Raw genomic sequence first — 25,417 nt, 5'->3', positions numbered from 1 at the left:
GATACAATCACATTCAGGGTACAACTATCTTCTGTGCTAAGTGCTATTGAAAAGACAAGTTGAAAGCGTGCGTGCCCAGCACTAAACTTTGCCACACTCACTTCTTCATCCAGCTGCCTACTTCCATCACATGTAAGCAAGCTAACACGGACTCCACAGAATCCTGGTAAAGACAATCCTTCCGAATTTATACCTATGCGTCATGTCCAAATTCACTGAGTAATCACGTTCTCTTACTAATAAAATCTGTCCTTCTAAATTTTTGCTTCTTATATCCATTTTATTAAGCCTTCAAGTTCTTGGGGAAAAGACCACAGGCTCCTATGGACAGACTTCTGGGTACATCCAGGACACTTATGTTTGCCAAAGCAATCACTAAAGACAAAACTGAAAAAGTAATCCCACAGCTTTCAGAAGAGATGAGCAGTTCATGTCTTGACAACTACTCTGATGAACAAAGTTTAAAAATAATAAAAAACCCCAGATCTAGATTTCAATGGCAAAACCTGATTGATCCTCTTGAGACTGCCATAACACCAGAGTGACTTGAAGAATTTGTAACCAAGAAGTAGTAGCAGAAGCACAGGTGTATCTCAGTAGAGACATTGTGCTCTGTTAAGCAGGACAGCTGGGATAGATTGTTGTGCTTGGTCTCACACACCAAGATGAGCACACAAATGCTTGCTTGACCAAATCAATTATTTTATCTACAATTGAAAGTAAAAACTACACCTGTGCCAAAAGTCAGTTGCCCTTCATGTCTTAGTTGTGCAACTAGAAGTCAAATTCAGTAGAATGAAGTTGTAAATGCATTTACTAAGTGTGGAACTTTGGCATGAATGACTCCATTCAAGACAACTTTCATTTATCTGTTGGGTAAAATCCATACCATTTTAGGTTATTCACAATCAACACAAAGCATCAATGGAATTAGCTGCATCCTACAGCCATATCCCAATAGCAGAGCATTTACTTACTCCAGGTTCTACTTGAGTTCTATCTGCAATGTCAATATGGACAACTTCAACACTCTTCCATGTGTTTGGATCTAAATTGTGCACCTGCAAAAAGAGAAAAAGGGATGATTTCCATGCTGTCACCTTACACAGTGGCGCACCTTACACAGCATGTATGCGTGCCATGGATTTTTTCGGGACTTCATAAAGGCAGTGTTCTCAAAATCTATGCTTTCTTCGTCTGCCTTTCTTAAAGGGAATAATCTCCACAGTTACAGTTTAATTCACTCACTAACCAATTTTAAACCAGCACAAAGACTTCACTTCAGGAAACCTGGATTTAAGATTAAGCTGTATTCTTCTGTCACATTTGTTAGCGCTAATGAAATCAAGCTCTAATTAGAAACATTACCCATTCAGTAATCTGCATGAGCTTTTTGATCTAGAAAAGCCGCACAAATTCCAAAGTGCAAATCTGGCAGGTTTCAATAACCTGACTAAATCTAGTAGGTTCCTTAAATTGTAGGGCTGCCTTTAATATGGACCAGATGAAGTGGGTGCAGCACGAAGGTATATAAAGGCCTGAAAATGCAATCAGCTTCACACCTGCAGTCTGTTAGGCATAACCTAAACTTACAGTTACAGCAAGCAGAGCTGAAAAGAGATACTCTCCTCCTCTGTAGCATATCCTGTGCTACAGTTCATACAAGCACTGAAAGTACAATGACCACCATTCCTTTGTGGATGGCTTATAACTATGTTTGTCACTATAGACAAAAAAAGTCTCCTGAAAAGACCTGTGAATTGAATCAACTGTCTAGGGAGGATTGCCAGCCTGGAAAATTTACAGAGGCAGCTTCAATACATAACTCTACAGAAGCGTACAAAGACAAACTCCAACAGCCTTGTGCAACCTGTTTTCAAACAAACTTGTCAGCCTAAGTAGCACTAGCATGTCTAAGGTAAAAGAATATGAAATTAAAAACTTACTGAAAACTTATTGAAATATGTGGGTGAGAACCAAGCATCTGCATTGACCTCAACATAAAAATAAAACCTTTTTTTTGTTCTTGCATCTTGTTAGGTGAGACAGCTTGACCACCTTAGGAGGATGTGAATAATGCTTTTCTTGGTTTACATTAAACACTGATGGGACTTTGACTTTATGCAGTAATTATCCACCATTACCAAGTATAGAACGCTTTATCTGGATGACTACATGGTGAAAATATTGCTAATGCTCGGTATCCAAATCCCAACTCACGTTCTCTGATGTCCCCAAATCTGGTTTATGCCAGGTCTCAATTTTTATGAAGAAGTCATCTTTCATGTATTCATTCTGTAAGAATTAAAATCAAAAAGCATGAGTCCAATTACACCTCTGCTTAAGTTTTCAAAAAATGCTATTTACATATAAGTCACTACTAATCCTTGACTAGCAACACATTCTATTTAAATTATAAAGAAATAGCCCCCTTACTTACACACAGAAATAGGTATGATAAGTAGCATCTGAATTTTAATCAGCTACAGCAGTAAGTACTAAATGAAAACCAGTCATGTGTGAGAAATCCAACTCTAACTTTGTGCATACAAACAGAAATACTGTCATTTACCATTTTTCTTCCTCAACCCTGAAATTCTTTACCTCTATGAGTAATTTTCAAATTATTAATACTGCGGTTAAGACAAAACAACTAAAATACATTTGGATGAAATTTTTAATAAATGAGGACTATTCTGAGAGGCAGGGTAATAGCCAATAAACATTAGATGTTCCTGTATGGCACAATTATGATCATAAAGGTCCAGCAACCCCTAAATTCTATGTCTAGAGACTAGCACAGAACACTTCTAATTCCAGAAGTAAGAAAGCATACACCAGTGTGCACACGTATCACCATGAGTCAAGCTAAACAGTTCACATACTCTGTATGTTGCATCCACCTAGCGTCAATCTAAATCAAGTTTGCAAGTGAGCAGATAAAGCAATTTAACATTAAATTTACAAGCTTCCTTAAACAGGTCACCAAAACATCTACACGAGGAAATAAAGCCTTAATGATCTCTTTCCCACACATCTTAAATAAAAAACCAAAACCCTCCAAGCACCCAGCTACAATGATCCACTTAGATTCTCAGTTAACCCATTTTAACTGAGGCAGGATTTCACTTTACAGAAATGGGATTTCAGACAGGGACTGATTTAATTTCATTGCTATTCCTGCATTCACGAGTGTAGAAACCTCTGATTTGGCTCCCCCCGCCCCCCCCCGCCCCTTATTGCCCTTTTTCTTTTTTTTAGCATTATGTCTTACCAGGACAGACATTATATAGCTGTAACGGTAAATAAAGGCATAGAAGAAGATGTAAAAAATGAGAGCACTTCTCTGACAAATTACAGTTCTTTCTAATTATAGCTAAGTGCCGACAAATAAAGTAACAAGGAGCTCTATGCCAGGATCCCTGGCAAGACACGTGAAAGGTTGGAGCTAGCTTGCTAGAATCAGAGTCAATTGTAGCAGTAATAACAGATAAAATATATTTCAAAAATCTAGTATAGGACTGATAGTAATTCAAATACTCACTGTCACAACTGGTCATTGGAAACACGTGCAATGAAAATGAAAAGGAAACACAAAGCATTATTAGGTACAATTGTTTCTGAAAAGCCTCACATATGATAGCTTCACAGTATAAGAAACATTCAAAATTAGTCTAACAGCATTTATGTGCATCAAGTCAGCAGAGTTAGCAGACTTTGACTTGCTAGCCTTAATCTTAGAACTTTGTTACAAGATACTTGAAACTGTTCAACAGAAACACAAAAGAAACAGAGCTTCCTCTTAGAACTTACACAATTAAAAGTATTAAACAAAGCAGTCACCTTCACTCTAATGGACTACCAAGAAATAAGTTCTTTTCAAACAGGCTCTGTTCTAGACTTTAAGAGAATCACCTCTTCAGTCTTGTCCTAGGGACGCTGGATAGTACGACTCCGTGAGAAGCAGTAACCTGCTCCATTGAGGCTGCTCTTCAGAAGCAGCTCTCCTTTTCAGGAGAGAAGATCTCAGAAAGACAACATTAACATTTGAAATATATTTTCCACTTGATGGCACCCTCTTTTCTCCTAAACTATTTAAGAGCATTCCCTGACTGAACCCTGATAGCAAAACACACACCAGGAGACCTACTTGTTCTACAGTAGGGATACGCGTTCCAAGCCTTCTCGTGGAACACCAGGGAGCCTTCTGGAGCAATCATCCTTACAAAACCAGGAACTTTACTGTGAAAAAACAAATATTGACAACATTTTTTAAATTTCTGCCAGCTGAAATTCCTCCTTGATTTCTTCTACCCTAATAAGAAAGGCATATTCTACCTAAGCACTTTAAAGGTTACGACGTGCAAGTTATCCACAGTTAAATATGCAGGAACTCCAACAATGTTACTGATCACAAAATAGTTCAGAAAATAAATGGAGAAAGTAGTAAGATAATTGAGAGTGAGCTAGAAATAATTTCGGAAGCACTACGATCACAATGAAAGCTGTAGTTTCTTTTCTCTTCACGACCAACAAAGACAACTGTTGAGGGAGGGCACTGCCCAAGAGATTTCACCTCCAAACTCTCTAGCAAAACTGCAGGTTCATCGGTAGCCTGTAACTTGGCTGGCCTGCAGCCGGGATGGAAGGCCATTCAATCATTTCAACCATACCTGAAACGAACTGCAGCCAACTGCAAACGTATCCAGCTCTGCAACTATTTAGATCTTTTTTCCCCAATTATAAACATTTTGGAATACTAATGCTCACAATCTGACAACATATTATGAACTCTAACAACATGGCTGCCTTTATGGTACCACAGCTTCTGGAGTAACACCGACTTGAATCCCTAGAGATTCAGACCCCATTAGGGTCAGTTTTCCAAATAACCCAGGTTTTACCCACTCTGCAATGCACATAACTTCTGAAGATATTATTGACCTTACTCATTATGTCTCAGAACAACATTACCCTACCACACCACAAGAACTTCTGTGATGCCTTTTAGAGTGTTTTTAAAGAGCATTCAGGCAATAAGAACTCCTTCTCAAAGACCAGATCATATAAAATCATTCTTCCTTTATGATGCAATAACCATTGTCCTTGTCTCTATCCTTCCTTATCAACATTCCTGTCCTTTGGGCTATCCTACAAAGCATCTGTGATACCAGCCCATCATTTTGGCTATATACTAAGAATTCAACTTATTTCTACTTAGAAGCATTTGTCTATTTACAGATCGGACATTTTACATGGCTCTCCATTACTCTATCCCACATATTTAAAATGCACCGTATTTCACATGTTTTCCCACTCACCAGAGCACTCATGCACAATTCAGCAAATTAAAGAGTGGGTGAAAAACACAAGTACTACAGAACAGTAAATAATGGAAAGCTGCCCTCACTTTTAAACATTTCTTGCTCAACACCAAGTGACCATAATATCTATCAATGTTTTTCTCACCTCTTCAAATGATAGATTTTGTGAGTATATTGTCCCTTCTCACCATCCTTTTCATAAGGCTCATTTTTTAAGACTTGAATTCCTTCACCACCTCCTGTTTCATTTTTGCTAGCTTCTGCCACAGAATAAAGTTGCCCAACTTGATACTGAAAAGAGAGGTAAAATTTCAGTATTAAAGTTAGCCAAAACTTTTAATGCATTAAAAAAAGTTAGCTGTTTCCAGTGAAAATTTGGTAGTACAAACAAAATTATCAGGAAAGTAGAATACACCACATAAAAAACATTTAGTAAAATATGACAATCTGCTGGCAAAATTGATCTGTAGTTCACGAGCACTAGGTCTATACTCAGCTTGTTTCACACCAATGCAACACTTCGGTATAGCATACTAAATATGTTATTCTTCAATTTTCTCATCCTAAAAGCAAAGTATATATGTTGTTCTTAATTGTGTAAAAGAAATATAATTTTTAGCTGACAAGGTTTTGAAATGACTGATTTCCAGCCCTGAGCCTCCCAAATTCATACTTTTAACCAACTAGACACTGCCCTCACAGGGCCCATAAAATGCAAACTTACGTAGAAGAAATAAAGCGTAACATTTTCCCTCATAAATATGTTTAGGAATCCTATTGTGACTTTCATTTAAATGTATCTCAGCGCCATTTAAATTGCTGGCTTCAGATCTTGGAAGATGATTCCTACCTTCACCTTTAGGAAAAGGCTTGGAGTCACTCGATGCCTTGATCAGCAGGAAAATTCTGCTGCAGTGCAGAATTGCACAACTTTTTCTTTTCTTGCTTGTAAGCAGTGGAGTGGCTCAGACAGAGCTAAAGGTTCTCTGCCTGCAGGCATTTGCCGCCTTTGAAATTCATCTGCAAGAGGTTAACTCTGCTTGACTGGTGGCTTACACATGTGGTAACTTATGTGTGGCAGACTGGTGGGTGCACAGCAGAGGAAACTTGGATCCAGGGTAGTCAGATTTAAATGAGACACTAACATTTTCCCACCCATTGCCCCAAAACAAAAGCAGGTAGGATGAGGACATACCTCTTGCACTGAGCAAGGTAAAACCACTCGGCTGAAAGAGGAAAAGAACAAATTCAACAAAACGAAAAATTAGGCTTCATCTGCAGATAACAGATATAAACTGTAACAAACACATTCAAGAAGGAAGTGTCAAAATGAGTTAATTCAAGTTTTCTTTTTAGAAATGCCCTGTGACAGTAAGGCTGCATGGATATAATGCAACAAACCCAAGTAAAATTCAATGACAGATACATTACAAAAGGCAAAAAAAAAGGGGGTGTTAGGAACATTAGAAGCTGCAGAGAGGAGCCAGGAAATCTAGGCTCTACATCCAGTTCTGCCATAACTGTCTATTGTGCTGAAACTTTCAGGCACGAGCTTTTTTCATGTGTTACACAGTAAGCAGTCCTGTCTGTACAATTTAAAAGGACAAACATGCAGGCCCTCAGAGCCTACAAATGAATTTTGGCAATTACAGCAGTTATGAATCATTCAAAAAGCAACCACAGCTCATATCCCATTTAGGTGGCAGAAGCAAGTGCATTTTAGGCAAACAGTTTAGTTCTAAAACAATACACTGTACAGTTAACAGCAATGTCAAGGGATGCAGAGGTCGATTTTTCACAGCAACAGTACACTGCACAGACACTATTTTTCAGTTTCACCTTACATCATGAAATGGACAAAGACAGTGCAAATCATTATTATTGCAAAACAACATCACAGAACAACTGCATTGTTCCTAGGGCTTTTAAGTGTTTCCACCGCCTCTGCTGACATCCTTATGGCCATTAAGATTCAATGCAATGCAATCATCCTGAAAGCATGATTATAAATTAAGACTGTCCACTGCTCTAGAGAGGAAGAAAGTTAGTGTCAGTTGATTCAACTCTTGCTATCCCCTACTGCGCTCACACTTTGCCAACAGAGAGTTTGATATGTTTTTATTTAGGTACTACTATGAAAATGACTTCAGCAGCTGGAGTGCCCTGCACTCCCCCTGCACAGCAGAAAGTGCACCAACTTTGAGAAGACAGAAACAATCATCCCGGCGGATCAAATTCAGTCTTTCAATTTCCATACAACAAACTTCTTTATACCTTACTGGATAAAGATTTTTCTATTTTAGTCTACTATGTGCCTCAATGAAATAGGTTGTTGGTTTTTTTTTAAACTGTGAAACCTTCAGAGAGAAACTGAGAAAAACATAATCAGCCTCAAATGTTGGCAAGCATCAGGCTGAAAGAAAAGCTTGCATCCAGAGAATGGCCAAATGGCAATCAAAATAAAATTCCCATGAGAAGCCCTATTGTATCTCATTTTACCTGACAAAAAAGTCCTTAAACTGTTTTTAAAGGTGGCTGGCAAGACCAATAGAGACAGAAGACAGCTGTCTTGGCATTAGCAGATGCTGACTCAATACCTAGAGGGCAGATTTATGGCTTGCAGGGCAGTATAGGAGATTTTTGGGTAACTTCAGCTTTAGCCTTTAACAGGACAATGTGTAAAATAGGAGTAGAATCAGGAAAACACAGCAAACATACAGGTACAAGGAAAGGTGAGGAACTAGATGAAAGAATTGTAAGGAACGTGTTTGTTTGAATTTAAGAATGATGACAAACAATAAATCAAAAGAACCAACTAGCAAAGAAATCTGATGAGAACTTTTAAGTACACAGCCCACCAGAATATCTTGTAGGAAATACAAGAAAGACAGGCAGCTTCTCCTAGGAGGTCTGGTGCAAGCTCTCGCTAAAACACAAGAACAGCGGGACACGTGGTTCTGCACGCCGCGCTGCCAGACACAGCACTGGTACCTCAGTCCCATTAGTTCGCACCTACTCTCTGAAGTTTAGCTAAATCTTGGAGGTATCCTTGGAAGCCTGTTTGGAAACTAAAAAGCACATTTGCCGCTATTATTTCAAACCTACGCATCACCTTTACTACCACAGCAGAGGCTACAAACTACTAGACTTTGAGGCAGCTTAAAACTAAACGGGTAGGGCAGGGGGGAGAGGAACAAACGAGCTGGTGGCTTGCTGGCAGAAGGCCTGACGGTAAAGATCTACCCAACAACACGGAGTTCCTGGCACCGCAAAGGACACTGACACCGCTCCAGGACCGTCACCGCTGCCGCTAGGCAGAATGGGGTCCCGGTTCAAAGGCACCCGAGATAACAGCGCTCCCCACAATGTCTGTCAGCTGTGCAGGGACACATCGACACCCGCCTGGGTGACGCATTAGCCCCAAGGGGACGAGTTTGAGGAACTCACTGTGCGGGGACACAACTCGCTTGCTCCGGGGCAGCATTACCGCTCAGGATCACCTCGACTGCGAGCACAGGCTCAGGTGTGCGCGGAGTCAAAGGTCTCCTCCCTCGGCATCGAGCAGCAACTTACGGATGAAGCACGGGACGTGGAAGCGGCGCAGAAGCACAAAGCAGCCCCGCACCCCGGGCCGGCCCCGCTCCCGACCCCCCGCCAAGCCGCTCCCTGAGCCCCGCTCGGCCGCCGGACACCGCGGTCCCCTGAGGCCCCGCCCGCAAGGAGGGAGCGGCCGAGGCGACGGGCCGGGCGGTGCCGGCGCCCCGCGCAACGGAGCCGAGGGAGGCCCAGCGAGGCGCGGGCCGGACCGAGCCCCCGCTGCACCCGGCGGCGACCGGGCCCCGGCAGGGAGGGACGCGGGAAGCGCCCGCTGTGACCGGCCCGGGGCCGCCCCCGACCCCCCGACTCACAATTCCTTGATCAGCACCATCTTCCCTTCGCAGGCCCGCACTGCGCACGCGCGACCGGCACCGCCTGCCCATGCTGCACTGCGCGCTTCCGGGGAAGGCCCCGCCCCCACGGGCCGCCGCGCCCAATCCCGCCGCGCCGTGCGTCCTCGCGCCCGCTCCTGACCTGAGCGCACCCCGGCACGCTGCGCGACGCGCCTGCGCCGGCCGCCACCAACCCGAGGGCGCGCAGCTCCCGCGAGCGCCCCACCTCACCCGCAGGCAACCAATCAGGGCGCGCCGCCGGCCCGGCTCCGTCCTGCTGCCGCCCTCGCCTCGCGTTGCCGGCGCCGCGACGTCATCGCTCGGCGCTCCCCGCGCCGGGCCCCTCGGCCAAGCAGGGCGGGCAGGGCCTGTCCCGGTCGGTGTCCGCGGCCGGGGCCCTCGCTCGGAGGGGCCGGGCCGCCGGTGTACGGGCTGGAGCGGCCGGGCCAGGTGCCACCTCCCGCGGGCCCAGGAAAGCCCGAAGCTCGTAACTGAGATACCGGTTTGGTCGCTCTGAACGGCCTCGGTGTTTCACACCAGCGAGAGAAAGCCGCCACGCACAGCCCGCGCTGACCGCCAGCCCCCCGCTGACAACACGCATTTCCGAGCTGCTGCGGCGCAGAGCGACTGCGTTTGTGCCTTGCCCGGGTAGAGTCTGACTGGAGGACAGCGCTGTTCTGGTGACATTACCCCTAGCAAAGCAGCCCGGCATGTGGAAAGTGAGAATCTGAAGTGTTTATTCGTTTTCTTCCCCAGCAGAAATAGTGGCGGACGGGGAGGCCAGGCGACGGTGACGCGTGCTGTGCCACTGCGCTCCCCTCGCACGGTCCATCACAGTTTGCATGCAGCACGGTGCACATCTGCTCTATTGGCGCCATCGCCGACCTCTGACACCACCGTCTACATTTACACTGCCGGCACCATCGTTCTGGTGTTGCCTGGCACCTGCCAATATTGCTACCAGATCTCTTTTTTGGGGGGAGAAATTCCCTCACGCAGGTGTTTCAGGCAAAACCCTTTTCTTGCGGATTGTTGTTACATTACCTCTGGACTGCCCCGTTTTGCCACAGGAATGAAAATGCAATAAATCAGTAACAGAATTGCTAGTGCCTCCACAAAGGGCAAGACACTGTCACTGTTTCATCGCTCAGTCTAACGCAAGGAACCACAATTACTGTGTCCGATGCTGCCCTCTTGTGAGAGAATTTCTTTTATCCTTTATCACATTCACAGATAACAAGGACACCAGAAATTAAGCAAAGAAATTACATACATATGACAAAGAACATGACTTGGCTGTTACCTGGCTCAGACCCACCCGCACCCTCTGGTCCCACAGATGACCAGCTTTCATTAAAAACAAAAAAAAATGAAAAGAGCCTACCAGTCTTAAACCTAGGAGGCACTGAAAGAAGGCTGAAATCAGCCCCAAGAGTAGAATATCCCAGTGAAGCTCCTTCGAGCCTGCAAAGAACCTGGAACACCAGTCCTTGAGGAGAGAAATTGCCTTCGTGTCTCAGGGGGGTGCTGCTGCCAAGTCTCTCCACATCTACAGCTGACACAACTCAATTTATGAGTGTGTGGCAGGAGATGAGTTTTACTGAGATACCTGCTGGGGGGGGGGGTGGGCAGCAGGATGGGACACATTTTCACTATAGGGTGAAAGAGCATAAAATCTCCAAATCTTCCAGGAACCTTTTTATCCAACATTTCTATTAATACAACAATCAACCAGCAGCACGGGGGCAAGAGAAAAACTTGGGGTGGGGAAGCAAGCTAACTAAGCCTTTACTAGGCATTTAATCAAAAAAGGGAAATATGCAGAGCTCAAATAGGGATTTCTCTAGTAGCAACAAATCTTTACACTGGGGTCTCCCAGGTACTGCGGAGACATGCGGGCTTGAATTCCAGAGCAAAAACAGGAAAATGAAGGAGACAGAGGACAGCATGGTGCCAGTGAGCGATGAAGATAAACCAGCTGGAAGTTTTTTATAAATATACATGAATGGTGAAGCTTAGAGACCTGGAATGAGGAGCAAAGGATAAAAACTGGCTATAACTTGGCTGTTCAGAGCTGGAGCACAGCAGAATTAAGAGAATCCAGGACTATGTCTTGCAGAGAGACCTCATCCCTGGAATGAGGATCCAGCCCTGCTTACTCTCAAAGCCACTGCTGCTAAACCACTGGATATTCCTGGCTCTCCAACACAGGGCGCAGGAAGGACAACACGGGTTAAGTTTCCCCAGGTTGCTTCTGTATGCTGTATTTGACTTTACAGTGATTAAAGTTTATCTGGTGGCAAAATGATGCCCTAAGAACAAAGCAGCTGAGTATTTTCATTTCGGGGTGCTCAAAAGTCGTAATTCAGGTAAAACTACAAGGTTTACTTAAAGTAATGTATTCTAAATATATTTATTTGCTTTCTAGTTTCTGAGCATTAGTTTTCATTTTTTTCAGACTTTTCTTCGTAGCTGTGCAGACTAGCCACTTTTGCTTTACTCTGTTTGAAATGCTCACACAAATATTAGACTAGGTAAGCTGAAAGGAAAAAAAAAAACCCACCACATTTCAAGATCTGACAAAGGGGAGGGTGAAACTTTGCAGTTTGGCACTGTGGAAAGGAAATGATTCCTCCTCAAAAAAATGGAAATATGCGTAGCTGTGGAACAGTTCACAGCATTTATGCTTGCAGAGATTTTCATTGTGACTAACGCTTCTCTACTACTGCTGATACGAGAAAGGCGTCATTTTAAATGGACATTTGTGTCAGCTCTCAACCTGTAGGAAGCTTAACTGCACAACTTTAATTTATGGGTAGCTACTGTGGTTTAATTCTTCTGTGGGGTAACTGTTGGTGTCCAAAACTGGCTAAGGCAGATTTTTGCACCCTGTTGAATTGCGGTTTCCTGTTTGAGCATCGGTCACAGCACAATGCCCATGTTTCCGTGATTCTGAATTGCATCCTTTTCCCCAGGAGCGACTACTCACCCTACCTCCAGGCTCACCCTTGCCTACCCTTTCCCTTGAGAAGCCTGTGTTGGGTTTGCGTGGCAAGGTTGTGGTGGTGGGGGGCTACAGGGGTGGCTTCTGTGAGAAGCTGTTAGAAGCTTCTCCTGTGTCTGACAGAGCCAATGCCAGCCGGCTCCAAGACGGACCCGCCGCTGGCCAAGGCCAAGGCAATCAGTGCCTCTGTGATAACATATTTAAGAAGAAAAAAAAACAGTTAGGGAGAGCTTTTGCAGCTGGAGAGAGATGATGTAAGAAACTCTGCAGACACCAAGGTCAGTGCAGAAGGAGGGGCAGGAGGTGCTCCAGGCAGTGGAGCAGAGATCCCCCTGCAGCCCGTGGTGAAGACCATGGTGAAGCAGGCTGTCCCCCTGCAGCCCATGGCGGAAGGATGAGGGGGTGTAGCGATTCCACCTGCAGCCCGTGGAGGACCCCACGCCAGAGCAGGTGGAGACACCTGAAGGAGGCTCTGACCCCGTGGGAAGCCCACGCTGGAGCAAGCTCCTGGCAGGACCTGTGGATCCGTGGAGAGAGGAGCCCACGCCAGAGCAGGTTTGCTGGCAGGACTTGCGACCCCGTGGGGGACCCACGCTGGAGCAGTCTGCTCCTGAAGGTCTGCACCCATGGGAGAGACCCACGCTGGAGCAGTTGGTGAAGGACTGTCTCCCGTGAGAGGGACTCCATGTTGGAGCAGGGGAACGATGAGAGGAGTCCTCCCCCCAAGGATGAAGAAGCAGCAGAAACAACGTGTGATGAACTGACCGTAACCCCCACTCCCCGTCCCCCTGTGCCGCTGAGGGGGGGCGGAGGTTGAAGCCGGGAGTGAAGTTGAGCCCGGGAAGATGGGAGGGGTGGGGGGAGGTGTTTTAAGAGATGATTTTATTTCTCATTCCTCTACTCTGTTTTGCTTAGTAATAAATTAGATGAATTCCCTAAGTTCGGTCTGTTTTGCTTGTGATGATAATTAGTGAGTGATCTCTCCCTGTCCTTATCTCGACCCATAAGCTTTTCATTGCACTTTTTCTCCCCTGTCTAGAGAAGAAGGGGAGTGATAGAGCGGCTCTGGTGGGCATCTGGCCCCCAGCCAGGGTCAACCCACCAGAAAGCCATCTTCCCCAAGTTCCATTTGCCAGTACCTAGAACTAACGATGCATTTACACATCAACCCCACTAGAGCAAAGTAGAGCAGAAATTCAGAGATAGGGAAATTAAATGTTGCCAAACAACCCTCCCACAGATAAATGGCTTTAAAGAAAATCCTCAGTAGGCTCTGCCTGTGAAAACATATTTTCATTCAAGTCTCTTGCAATGCGAAAGACGGATGCTATGGAAACTGCCGCTCAGACTTATGCCTGCACTGGCTTAGTCTACGAGGCAAAGAAATTACAAAGGGCTGTGCCAGGGCACAGTGGTGGGGCTTTAAGTGTCTGCTTCCCTAAGTTCTCAAGCATTCAGTATTTTCCTTTATTTGGTTTTTCAAAATCCTGGCTGAGTGCAGTCCCCTGCTGCTGCTCCTTCCCCATATGGACAACATTTGTCTTCTGTTTACTCAGCCAGCTGCAGTGTGTGCTCTCCCCAAAACCCTTCTCTTTATTTGTATCTAGAACATACCACACACGATAGTATCATCTGAGTAGCTGCATCCTGCTGATTCCAGACCCCGCATACAGACAAACCACTTCAGACCAGCCCGTAGTGTTTCACCACAGTCTCCCCTCATGGAGGGGATGCTTCCCCAGCAAGCTGTTCTTCATGGGAGTCCTCTAGCTGAGGCTTGCCCTACGTAGGGAACTAACATTGCCAGTGTAGTTACACATCAGTGACTCCTGGCTTTTGTCAGAGGCTGAGCCTGCTGAGACATGCTGCTGCCTGAACGCAGCTTTGCGTGCATGGGAAGTGGGATGGTGACATCAGAACACGGGAGCACTGTTTCAGGAACTCTGCAAGGAGACCTACTGGAGGCACGTTGGGCCACAGTCAGTCACACCACGAGCTGGGTCCCTGGGCAGGTCCATGCTATCCCCAGCCTCGCGTCTGTGTAGAGTCATGAGGAGACTGCTCTGGGACTTCTAAGGGATCTCAGAACATGCCCACTTCTCAAGTTCCTTTGACCCTCTTCTGATCTCCAGCACTGTGCTGTGGTGCAGGCTTTGCTCTTGCTCTGACACCTTCCCAACGATCGCAGGAGGACAATTAGCTGCACCCAGCCGGCAGGGTGAAAAGCCAGAAGCTGCAGTGCTGTGTGCCAACATAGGAGATGTCACTGGTTCTCTGAAACAAAATTACTCCCTTCCTTCAAGTTCCCAGGCTCCTATTCCTCTTGTGACAGAAGAGGGATTTGTAACTGCAACAAACATTTCCATATAATGAACTGAAAATGGGAACATGTTTAATATTTAAACACTCTTTTATGCTAAAAGATCAAAGTTATGCACTTCAACACACAGGTTGTATTGCCGAGTGATTCAAGAACAGTGGTCGGCATACCCCAGCTCTGACATTTCCAAGTAACTGGAGTTCTCCCATCTGATCTGCCAGCTCCTGTGCGCCCACATGCCTAACCCTAAGGGTTGGCCTTTTTCCCCTTGCACCTCGGAGCATCTTTGAGGTATGCCTGCATGTTCTGGCCACACGCAGGAGTAGTAATGCATGTTCTACTCTATCAGCTCCCTCTCGGCCACAGAGTCTGAGGACTATCCAAGAGAAGATGTTTGTGGTGGACACTTCCCAGAGATGGCTGCCAGACATGGGAAAACAAAATGTGCCTCTCCAAGGGCTTCTCAGAGGAGGACATGGAAGAGACTCGCTAAGGAGAATGCAATCCCCTGTATGCTTCTGGTTTGTACAAGTGGCAATTGCTGCAGCTCCCTGTGGAACGGTTTTCTTGGAGTCCACTGAAATACTGGCCACAGTCATTTACCAATAAAACCACATGCAAGTGATGTCATCAAGTAACAGAAGAAGATTGGTACTCTTTCTGACAGGGATAAAAAGTTGTTCTCTTTGGGGAGCACATCATAAAAAAATAATGAGAAAGTGGAGAAAGTGAGGCCATCTGGGGAAAGTAGTAGGACAGAACTAGAGTGTTTTCAAGGAAGTCCACGACCGTTCTCAGTGAGAAGCAAAGGCGGCCTCCAGCTGGGAGCTGAGATCAGCAGGGCAGCACAACGCGCTCTGTGCATCTGGCACCAGGGTGAGGGAAGGGCATATGCAGGTGTACGCTACTGGTAGTGTACATCAATCCACAGTATGAACGTGCATCTCAACACTCACAAGATGCTCAGTCTGTATCCGATATATATTTGCGTTTAAATATTGAATACAAAAATGTTCAAGGTTAGGCTTTAAGACAGCTCCTCTCATTTTCACAGTACTGAACTGACTTCTTCCCACACTTGCTGTCCTAGAAGCACATCTCGCAAAAGAACAGGACTTTCTTGTATCTGCGATACAGTGACAGTATCTTAGTAACAGCGACAGAGGAAACTAAGGCATCCACACCAGTTGCCTACAGATTTACACTGCATGTGTCACCAGGCTGTAGGTAACCGTAAGGGCATGACTAAGCTGAGGCAGCCACCCATAAAACCTTTGTTGGGGAGCTGCACCATCTGTGCCTTCAAATACAGAGCATCAGCTATTTTAGACACATACCAGGAAAAGTCCCTTACAAAAGGGTTAACGCCAGGAAGGCTGCAGTGATTTACATGGTTCAGATCACCTCACTCTTGAACATTTGGAAGGTAGAGACTGTAGGCCAGTAAGAACCTGCTGTGTCATGACCGAGGATACGGTCTGCGTGTTCTGTCAAACATGGCCAGAGGCTGCATTTGCACAACTGGGAGACAGGTGTCAATGGAAACTTCTGAGACCATAAAACAAGTCAAATTCTGTTTAGTTTCATCTGGTCACCAACACTTCCCCTAACCACACGGGCACATTTCACATAGGGGCAGAAGGAAGATTTAAGTCAGCAAGCTCCAACTGGCATTGGTATGGGGAAAATATATCATACCTTCAGCACTTGGTTCTTCCAAGACGGTGGAGGGATGGGACTGGGCAATCCTTCAAGCTCCTTCCAACCCTATGTGTCCTTTTGCTGATGACTACAAGATAGACAGCGAGCAAATATTGATCCTCCCACCACCTGCTAGGAAAAGGAAGAGCAATTTCCAATCACCATTTGTCACACAGGAACGCTACATTCTGCCACAAAAAATGGAGGAAGTTCTCAGTGACCCCTCGTTTCCACTGAGGACAGCTGCTGTGCCATACTTCACCACAAAATGTGGATTCATGCCCAATTTCTTTGCTTCTCAGGAGCAGGTTAGAGGAACAGACTAGCAACCAGCTGGGTGTCAGGACAGAGAGCAGTGTGCTAACAAATTCCTTCTCAACACCATCCTAGACCAAGAGACTGAAGTACTGAGAGAACTCATGCTTTAATAGACACTGAAATCACAAAGAAAGAAGGCCAAATGCCTTAGCAATTTCAATAAAAATATGAAAATCTTTTTACATGGTAAATTTCATAATATAAAAAGTTTAATGCTGTCTGGAAACAGAGTTTTAATTTACAAAGGAAGTCCATATAGGCCAAACATGGCTAACACTGCATACAAGGAGAGCAAGTGCTAAAGGGCTGCTGCTTGGAAGAGTCTTTGCTGACAGTCCTCTCTGAGTTACCATCTTCAACGCTCTTTTGAAGGAGTTCTGCAACCGAGGGGCCAAGTTTTCCACACACATTTGCAGCCTTTCTGGACAGCATGGCGATGCAATGAACCTGAAACTGCTCAAACCCATTATGAGCATCTAGCCTGAAACTACCAGTGTTACTTAACAGACCCACAGATATCTCTGTGCACCTGGATCTATTCTGCAACTGGAAAGAGATGTTCACAGAACGAGTCTGACCTAATGAAATACAGCCCAGAGTGGTATGTGTGGGTGTAGCCCCCCCTTCAATGCTTTTTCCTTGTTTAAGTAAGGTATGATTAAGAAGAAGGAAAATTAGTACCAGGCCAGAGTACAGGCTAACCAACAAAATCAAATTAAACTGGATTTTGATCAGAGAGATTGTTTACTGTTCCCATTTAGTTGGAGCTAAAGACAGTAAAAAAAATTAAAAATCTGTAATCTCACACAGTAAAACATATTGGGCAAAATGAAACTAAAATACGTTCTATGGCCTTGGGGAATGGTTGCATGTGGCAGGTTTAATGTGAAAGTGGATAATACCTAATTCTTATTGCTCACCGTATTAAGCAGTGTTGTCACTTGTACCATGCACAAATACAACGACGACAAATGCATTTAAACTCCACAGAAGGAATTCTAATATCAAACGGAGAACATGTTATTTTCATTTCCTGAATTTCTCCACATATTGGGCAAACCTGATAAAACTCTTTTTTCCTCACAAAGGGGTTGTTTCTCATTCAGGGGGTGGAGGAGTGAGGCACAAGGTGTGTGAAGTGTCTCCCAGCCATGAGCAAGCATGCATCTTCATGGCTCTCATTAAGCCAACGGAAGTGCCCTGTGTCAAGTCATCGGAAACACATTTCCCAAAGGACTTGTTCTAGTGACACTCACCTTCCATATTTATAGAACACCAATTTCCCAAATACTGAACTTCCTCTACATCTGAACCCTTCCCTGTTTCTAATGCTTCCCCCCCCTTAAAAAAAACATCAGGAAAACCAGCCCACCCCACCCCGATTTAGCTCTTTCTGAAAACTTTAAGCCAGCATGAAACCCACTGGCAGCATGAAAATGGGTTGTACCAAAATGGCAATATATAATTTCTACAGATTAAAAGATCCTTTAGTTATGGAAGTAAACTACAAGTAAAGAGGCTTATTTCTGGCATGTTATGCAGCACTACAGGGAGTATTTGCTGTTGCTATAAACAAAAAGCTGCCCACTTCCATCCTGGGTGTTCCTGGGATGTCGTTTTAGAACAGTTATGCTGGTTAGAAACAGATTAGGTCACATGAAGTCTGTCAGCAGTCTTGTGACCACAGCAAGATGTATGATCAGCAATATCACCGCCTACATGATTGGTAGACGCTGTACTGACTCATTTTGGCCCACTATTCTAATTTTCCCTGCCAAATGATGAGAAGATGATATCTAGCACCAAACCATTACAGAAAGATGTAATATATAGACAAATAACTTGCATCATGAGTTGAACAGATTTACTCAACTGTTTTGCTACGTTGTATAATCAGTAGCTGAATAACTACTCTTTTTGTCTTTCTGCACTGAAACTTTTGTGATCATCCATGCCTTGGTAGTTGACTGTAACAACACAGCCCTATATCCTTTGCCTTTCATGTTTGTGTTAATTTTTTGTGATGGCAAAACCGAAAACATTCTCCCCAAACGAGTGGATTCTAGAATATACTCAAAGCAAGCATTTGATATATATGCACCATGAGTAAGCTGAGCCTAAGTAATTTTATATTCTGGTATCAGAATTGAATCCTCTGTCCTGCTATCGTGCTTTTTCCTCCTAGATCTCTAAGAAAGTCACAAATGATCAGATCCGTATTTTCAAGAAGAGCATCCAGACATGATAAGTGCAACAATTATCTGCATCAGCAATGTGCCCCTAATACATTTACAGAGCTGACTGCACTCACCATTCAGGTCCAGCTAAAACTCAGGGCCTAATTAATTAAGCCTCACAACACCTCTGTGAGGTAGGTAGGTAAGTATTACTATCCCCATTTAGATAGAAAGGGAAGACGAGGCACGGAGAGGTGAAGTGATTAGCCTTCAGTCACTCAGCGAATTTTGGGAGTGCAGAATAGAAACCAAAAGCCTTGGTGATCCAGTGCTCTGACTTCATAGCACATGGCCTGTGAAATACTTCGCTTGGATCCAAGTGTGCAGCGTGGCTGAGTTAACGCTACCACACGCCCACAGTTTTCAGTGCATGTAAATTATCATCTTGATTCTGATTACATCACTGTGTTCAACAGCCGCTTAAAAGAAAGAATCTCCAACTTGATCCCTAACACCCAAACACCATCTAGCCCAGGAAAGCTTACTTTACACATCACTCCTTGGTTCTCTGTTCTCCACGGATCAGAAGGTGCACCAGTTCTGCATACAGCCACTCTGCTTGTTGCCTCACGTACATGCTCTGACAGCACTGACCTCTGCTTGGACTGGTATATTTGCTCCAAAAGAAACTTGCTTCCACAGCAGGGGAAAGGTTTGCAGACCTGCCTGTGATAAGCTATGTGGAATGATTTAACAGGATCAGCAAAGTATTTACTTGGTCAGGTGATTTCTAAATCACACACACCAATGTCACATTCCTGCCTACTGTGGAACTGTAAAATAACGTTCTGAGCTTCAGTATCTGTAACCTTTTTCTGTGCATACTCAGCAGACAAAAGACACTTGTGCTGCCCAAATACTTGCCAAGATGAAAATTTGACCTTCATAACGCTGCGTTGCAGAAAGATCAGAGCATTCAATAAAACCAGAACTTGTCTCTCTGACACATGCTCACTACCTCACGCTGAGGCTCACCTTGCCCGTTACGCCTCAAACATTCTTTTTGAGCAGACCAACCAGCAAAGTATCACCTGAAAGGTTTCCCTCCAGAAAAGAGTTACCTGAGACGCAGGATTTAGAATGGGGGACCTATGTCCTCTTGTCTTTGTTTCAACAGCCTCTAAATGATGCAAGAGAACTGCCAGTATCATGCTGCTACGGAGTTTTATTGCCAGCATTTTCTTGTGTTTGGCTACCTTGGCAGAGATACCTAGAGGTACGTTATCTTGTCCTCTCTGTCAGCCTTTGAGAGCAATCAAATTAATGGCTTGTACTTCTCCAGGCAAAAACTTGTGCACACTTTCTTTGTGGTATACATGAAAGTCCTGCCTCCTCTCGCTTCCCTCTCCAATCCCTGATATGTTTAATTTCTGTATAAAAAGCCAGCTGTAAAACCTCCTGTTAGGTTAGGAAATACAAGTAGGTGGCTTAAAAGCTAGTATTTTATGAACAGCCAACTAGATTCATTGGACCTGTTGCTGCAAATACTGAACACTACATAGAACCTGTTACCAAGTGAGTCTGGCCAAGGTCCTGGTAAGGAAAACTAAAACCCATCTGTGTAAGGCCCGTGTGCCCACACAGTGACAGACGGGGCCAATCTGTCACCTTCCTGTGCATTGCCAACTGTGGGTGTGACCACGGCTTCTCAGATAATGGTTCTGTATTGGTAAAGGCAAGTGGGCAGAAGCAAATACTTTTACAATATTGTAAGTCATCAGCTGGTACTCAAGCAATTTCAACATTTGGAGGAAGGAAAAAATCTTCCCGGTGACAAAAATTTATAACCGTTCCCAGATGGCAGCCTCAAGGGGCGTGCAGTTCCTGGAGTGCTACTGGAAGGTGGAGAATGAGTTGATGTCACTGCATTTGTAGTTTCAGGGCGCCTGTGTCCATTTGGAGGGTTCTTTTGTGGAGAAGCAAGGTGTTGCTCAATAGACAGGTCCTTCAGTTCCAGCTTATCTGCGCTTTCTTCTTTGTTGTGCCGCGGAGATAAATTGAGCAAGCTGAGGACATCTTTCTTAGATGTCATTGTTCCAGGAGCTCCTCGGAGAATCTTTATTGGGCCAGCGGAGTGATGGGGAGTGCTTTGCCAGAACATCTTTAAGTTGTGAATTGCTTGCACTTTTTCATCAATGGCAGCCATTTTTAATTTGTCTATGTCTGGGGCATCAGCTGGACTTGAGCGAGCAGAACCAGCTGAGGAATAAGAAAGAGCAGGAGATGGAGTGCTGCCACCAGGAGACTGATGCCCTGAGCTTGGAGAGATATTTCTGGGTGATTTAGAAATATGAGCACTGTAGGGAGAGCTGGGGTACTTGAGTTTAAAGTGAGGCTGCTCAGTTAAGGACCCGTGTGAATCACAACTTGGAGATGGCTGCCCACTATATTGGCCTGAGCCTTCTTTGTTTGACATCTCCGATGTCGTAGGGCTATTATAGCCAGAACTCACTTTCTGAAGGGACGAACTCCTTGTTGGAGGCTTTGGTTTAATTGCAAGAGGTGAAGACTGATTCTTCTGACTAGAGCTGATTGGCCGACTGAATGCACTAGTCTCTGAAGATCTGAAAGCAGACACACCTCCTGGGGTGGAAGACCCATCATCTGAATTGTTGCTCTTGTTTATCTGGCTGCTGCTTCTCTGAAGACGTTCAACAGCAATGAGGTGACTCTGAGTTTCCTCCAGAATTTTTTGTGCCAGCTCTTGCGGATCAAGCTTTGGATTACTGTCTTCCTGGGATTTGACAGTGCTGTCAGTCTCAGTGCTAGACTGGTCAGATTCCCCAGTGTCAGAACTTGCAAGTTTCCCAACTTTCTGGAAAGGTGAATTTGGACTGGGAATAAGAGTCATTTTAACCGGAGAATTTGGGGTGCTTATGCTCCCTTTGGAGTTGACAGACTCTTTAATGCCTCCAGTCTGACCAGTTTTGGGCTGTTTGTGATCAGGGGAAAATCTTGGTTTTATGTTTTCTTGGTAACTGGCCAAAGGCTCATTGCTGATTATAGAAAAACCTTCATACTCTTCCTCATCTTTGCTGGCTACAGTGCTGGTTTGTGGTGACAACTGGCTCTGTACTGCAGACCTGTGTGGATAGATGTTCTTGGGCCTCTCATAGTCCTGGCGTCCTCTGTGTCCCACACCATCTGGCATGCTCTCTGGCTTGGAAACAAAACTCATGGAAGAAGCAATGGAGCTCAGGCTATACACAGAAATGGCATCTGATGCAATGCTGTCTGGACAAGTAGGAGAGAATGGTGGGTTTTGATACTGGGGTACAGGGTTGGAAATAGACTGAGCAGAAGCGAGTGACTCTAGTGATGAGGAACTGTCCAGGCTAAGGCGTTTAGGCAGCTCTGTAGAATCTAAAAAAAGAAAAAAAATTATGTACAAACAAGCCCCTAGATACACAGTAAAATCAAACAAAACCAGCTAATGTTCTTATACGAATTAAGAGGAAATGCTACAAAACATGCACTCAGACTCTATGCTACTTCAAAAAAACCCAGCTACTACTTAGGTGAGAAAAAGAATGTGCACAGCCCAGGAAATGCACAGGCACGAACCTCAGTCCAGGTATCCTAGATGAAACTTGTCCATTCATTATCATTTTACATCTCAAAACCAAGGGTGAGTTATACATCCTCCAGCTGCTGGACTATTTCCAGCTTTGGCCTGAGCCAAGTCTTAGTGTTTGTTTCCCATATCAAAATAACATTTGCTGCACCTGTTGTACGATGTATGGTCTGTTTGACACGTGTGTGATGATGTATGTATGATCTCTGCAAGAGCGTGAGATTTCAACAGAAGCCATTCTGATCAAATCATCAGATGATATAAAAGCAAAAACTACTGTAAGTAGTTTTACCAAAAAGTGCCAGCAAGGATTGTAGAGCAAAGTGCATGGTCCTCCTATTAGCTTGTTTCCCAGTCTTCAGAATCACCTCCTCCTGGCCGACTTCACAAAGGTCAAAACCTGTAGCAGAATACGGAGCAGAAAATCACACCTCTCAGAAAGATCCAATGTCTTAAACAAGTGTGATCTCATTCATAGCACAAACAGAACAAAGACATATGAGATCCTGCAGTGTCCTGGAACGATGACTCTTCACCTACAACGTACAGTTTGTTGGCTTGATTTTATTGCTATTTAGCATGCCTTCTCCTGCAGCTGTTGGGAGCTTTATGGTTGCTGGACTGTGAATACATACACATAAACAAATCACTCCTGTCCACATAGATAGACAAAATGCACCAGTCAGTACTTTTTTAGTTGCAAATTATTTGGAATTGTCAGGGAATGGTATACTAAACACACCTCAGGGGACGGTGTCCCACATGGCCCTACCATTCATCATTAATCCAAAGTTTTCTCACAGAAATGGGTCTGAAGAAGAGCACAGACCTTGGAATTTAGCAAATGAGGGCTGGGCTGCAGGAGGCATGACTGTGTGTGAGAAACAATGCCTGGCTTTTACAAGCTCCTCAAGCAGTCTTCTTGGATGTTTCTTTTTGCAGCGTTGCCTCCTCCCTGCAATACCCTTTTACTAACGCTAAGCAACGTACAAGATGGAATAAAATCTAGTTTGGTATTTAGTTTTCATCTGTCTTTTCTGCAGGATGTAGACCCTGGTACATACTATCACCCTGGTATGTCCTACCCTTGCCCAGTGCACAGGTTTCCCTGCCAAAGGAATGACTGGTTCACTTCAGGTAGAAGGCCAGAAACAAACTCAAAAGCATGTACTGTGAACAAGAGGGGAACAGGATCCTGAAATAAAAGCTGGGTTAAACCAACTTGACAGCACCAAGCTGTTGTCAACCCTGAAATCCATGTTCTGCTGACTCAGGAGATGTTTTGGTGCACAAGAGAAAAATGCACCTTACATTGGCCAATGACTGAGCAAAAGAGCCCTGTGTATGTGAACTGGCAAAGGCGTACTGAGCAGTCAGGGATCACATCCAGCGACAAACAAATCTAAAGCTCTGAGTCTCATCACTACTTCAAGCCACCATATGAGACACCAGCAATAGTTTTAGAAAGACAATGGAAAGAAGTGTGTTCCTACCTAGAGCTGCCAGAAACTCGTGACAGCCAGGCAGCCTCCAGAGTTGGACACTGATGGAAACCTGGATTGGTGCAGAGGAGAAATCTTGCTCCTTCTCACCTGCCTGAAGTTGAACCAGGACTTGATGCAGCTGAAGATAACAATACAAACATTAGCCATTCCTTAACAAATCACATCACTGCTTTTCCGACAGTCACAGCTAAGGAAATGCACTGCAAACATCCCTTTCCCTGTACACCCATACACTCAGCTGCTGCTCCTGAACAGCACAGCGAGATGAAAAGGTCTGGGCAGAGGGACACTCCAGGGACTGCAACGACGGACAAACTTGAACAGCAGCAAAGGCAGGGACAGAACAGGGATGAGGGTTGGGGTGGGGGTGGCCAGTGGAAATTGAGCAAGAAGGAAGCACAGCAGGAATATCTGTGAAGTGAAAGAAAAGGAAAGAGATACTTTGGGGCTGCTCACAGAAATATACTAAAGCCCGTTCCATGACTGAAGCATACTCCTTACACAAATCCCAGGAACCTCATTCTCAGCATTTAACTGGGCAGAACAAGTCATATGAAACCACGGAAGACTTTCCTAATACCTCCATGGCCTCCAGGAAAGAAGTTTCTCAACTGTGCCCAAGGGACAGGAGTAGCAAAGTAGAGAAAAAATGTGTTTATGAAGATCTGACACAAATTAAGGTGCCAGAATCCCATGCAATTAAAAATACATCCAGGGCAGGAAGGATGGAAAGTCATTAATCAGGGACCAGCTAACCTCAGGACCACCCATCTCTTATAACCCGCAAAAGCTTACAGAGTCTGTTTTCCACAGTAGCACTATGGAGCAAATTCCAGGCCTGAAAGCGGGTTGAAGACACTATGCAGCGCAGGGAAATGGGTCTGCAGTGACCAAGGCATTTTACCCTGCACAGCAGTGTCATTCCCCAGTGCATGTAATACTCACCATTCCCACCATATTTTTAACAGCCTTCGGGCAGCAGATAACAAGAAAGGAAAAGAGAGGAGAAAAGAAAGAACACAGGTTATTCTGTGCTACAAAATGCCTGTGATAGGGAACCCTGCAGTGACACATCCACATGCAAACCAGCATCCTGACTGCAAGATGCTCTATCCAGAGAAAGAAGGGACCAATGGAAATGGCTTGAGCTATGAATCAGGAGTCCAAAAGCGTGGGAACAGGCAGCTGGAATCTGGGAGTGCCCAGCTCTTTAAAATCAACTCAGACACTTAGCAGGCAGACACTCAGGCCAACCCACATTCTGGCAAAGGCTGAACATAAAACAAGCCCTTCTCTTGTTTTCTCTGGGATACGTTATTGGCACTTAATGCAGTCAGCAATCCCTAACTTTTCCTTGCACATGCGGTAGTACTGAAGTTCTCTCTTTTGTGGTTCCTGCTTTCTGTTTTGCACTAAAAATAAGCATTTTCTATCCAGAGCAAAAGATCAGGCTCCCTGCCTTGCTGCTTCACTAATGCCAAGAGCACCTGCCCCCTTACGACACC

The 25,417-nt window shown here is 44.8% G+C and overlaps 2 protein-coding genes across 6 annotated transcripts in view; both read right to left on the bottom strand.

Annotated features, from left to right (window-relative positions):
* The window catches only part of PITPNB (phosphatidylinositol transfer protein beta), a 34,045-nt gene extending 24,697 nt beyond the window's left edge, over positions 1–9,348 (bottom strand). Inside the window, exons 1-7 of one of the 2 annotated variants that reach the window (XM_075769314.1) lie at positions 9,233–9,348; positions 6,520–6,550; positions 5,470–5,615; positions 4,151–4,242; positions 3,545–3,552; positions 2,221–2,295; positions 978–1,061 (exon numbers count right to left, since the gene is read on the bottom strand). In XM_075769314.1, the coding sequence (XP_075625429.1) occupies positions 978–1,061; positions 2,221–2,295; positions 3,545–3,552; positions 4,151–4,242; positions 5,470–5,615; positions 6,520–6,550; positions 9,233–9,252 (456 nt within the window). In that variant the 5' untranslated portion in view covers positions 9,253–9,348. The remainder of the gene's footprint in view (positions 1–977; positions 1,062–2,220; positions 2,296–3,544; positions 3,553–4,150; positions 4,243–5,469; positions 5,616–6,519; positions 6,551–9,232) is intronic. The other variant, XM_075769315.1, reaches the window with a different exon arrangement.
* Positions 9,349–16,683: 7,335 nt separating this feature from the next.
* The window catches only part of TTC28 (tetratricopeptide repeat domain 28), a 187,852-nt gene continuing 179,118 nt past the window's right edge, over positions 16,684–25,417 (bottom strand). For all 4 annotated transcript variants that reach the window (XM_075769899.1, XM_075769900.1, XM_075769901.1 and 1 more), the window contains 3 exons: positions 23,901–24,030; positions 22,700–22,807; positions 16,684–22,196 (listed from right to left, as the gene is read on the bottom strand). In XM_075769899.1, the coding sequence (XP_075626014.1) occupies positions 20,572–22,196; positions 22,700–22,807; positions 23,901–24,030 (1,863 nt within the window). In that variant the 3' untranslated portion in view covers positions 16,684–20,571. The remainder of the gene's footprint in view (positions 22,197–22,699; positions 22,808–23,900; positions 24,031–25,417) is intronic.

Source organism: Balearica regulorum, chromosome 17, assembly GCF_011004875.1.
Source record: "Balearica regulorum gibbericeps isolate bBalReg1 chromosome 17, bBalReg1.pri, whole genome shotgun sequence".
Classification (NCBI taxonomy): Eukaryota; Metazoa; Chordata; class Aves; order Gruiformes; family Gruidae; genus Balearica; species Balearica regulorum.
Note: the sequence above shows the minus strand (reverse complement) of the source record. Positions and strands in the feature narration are given on the sequence as shown.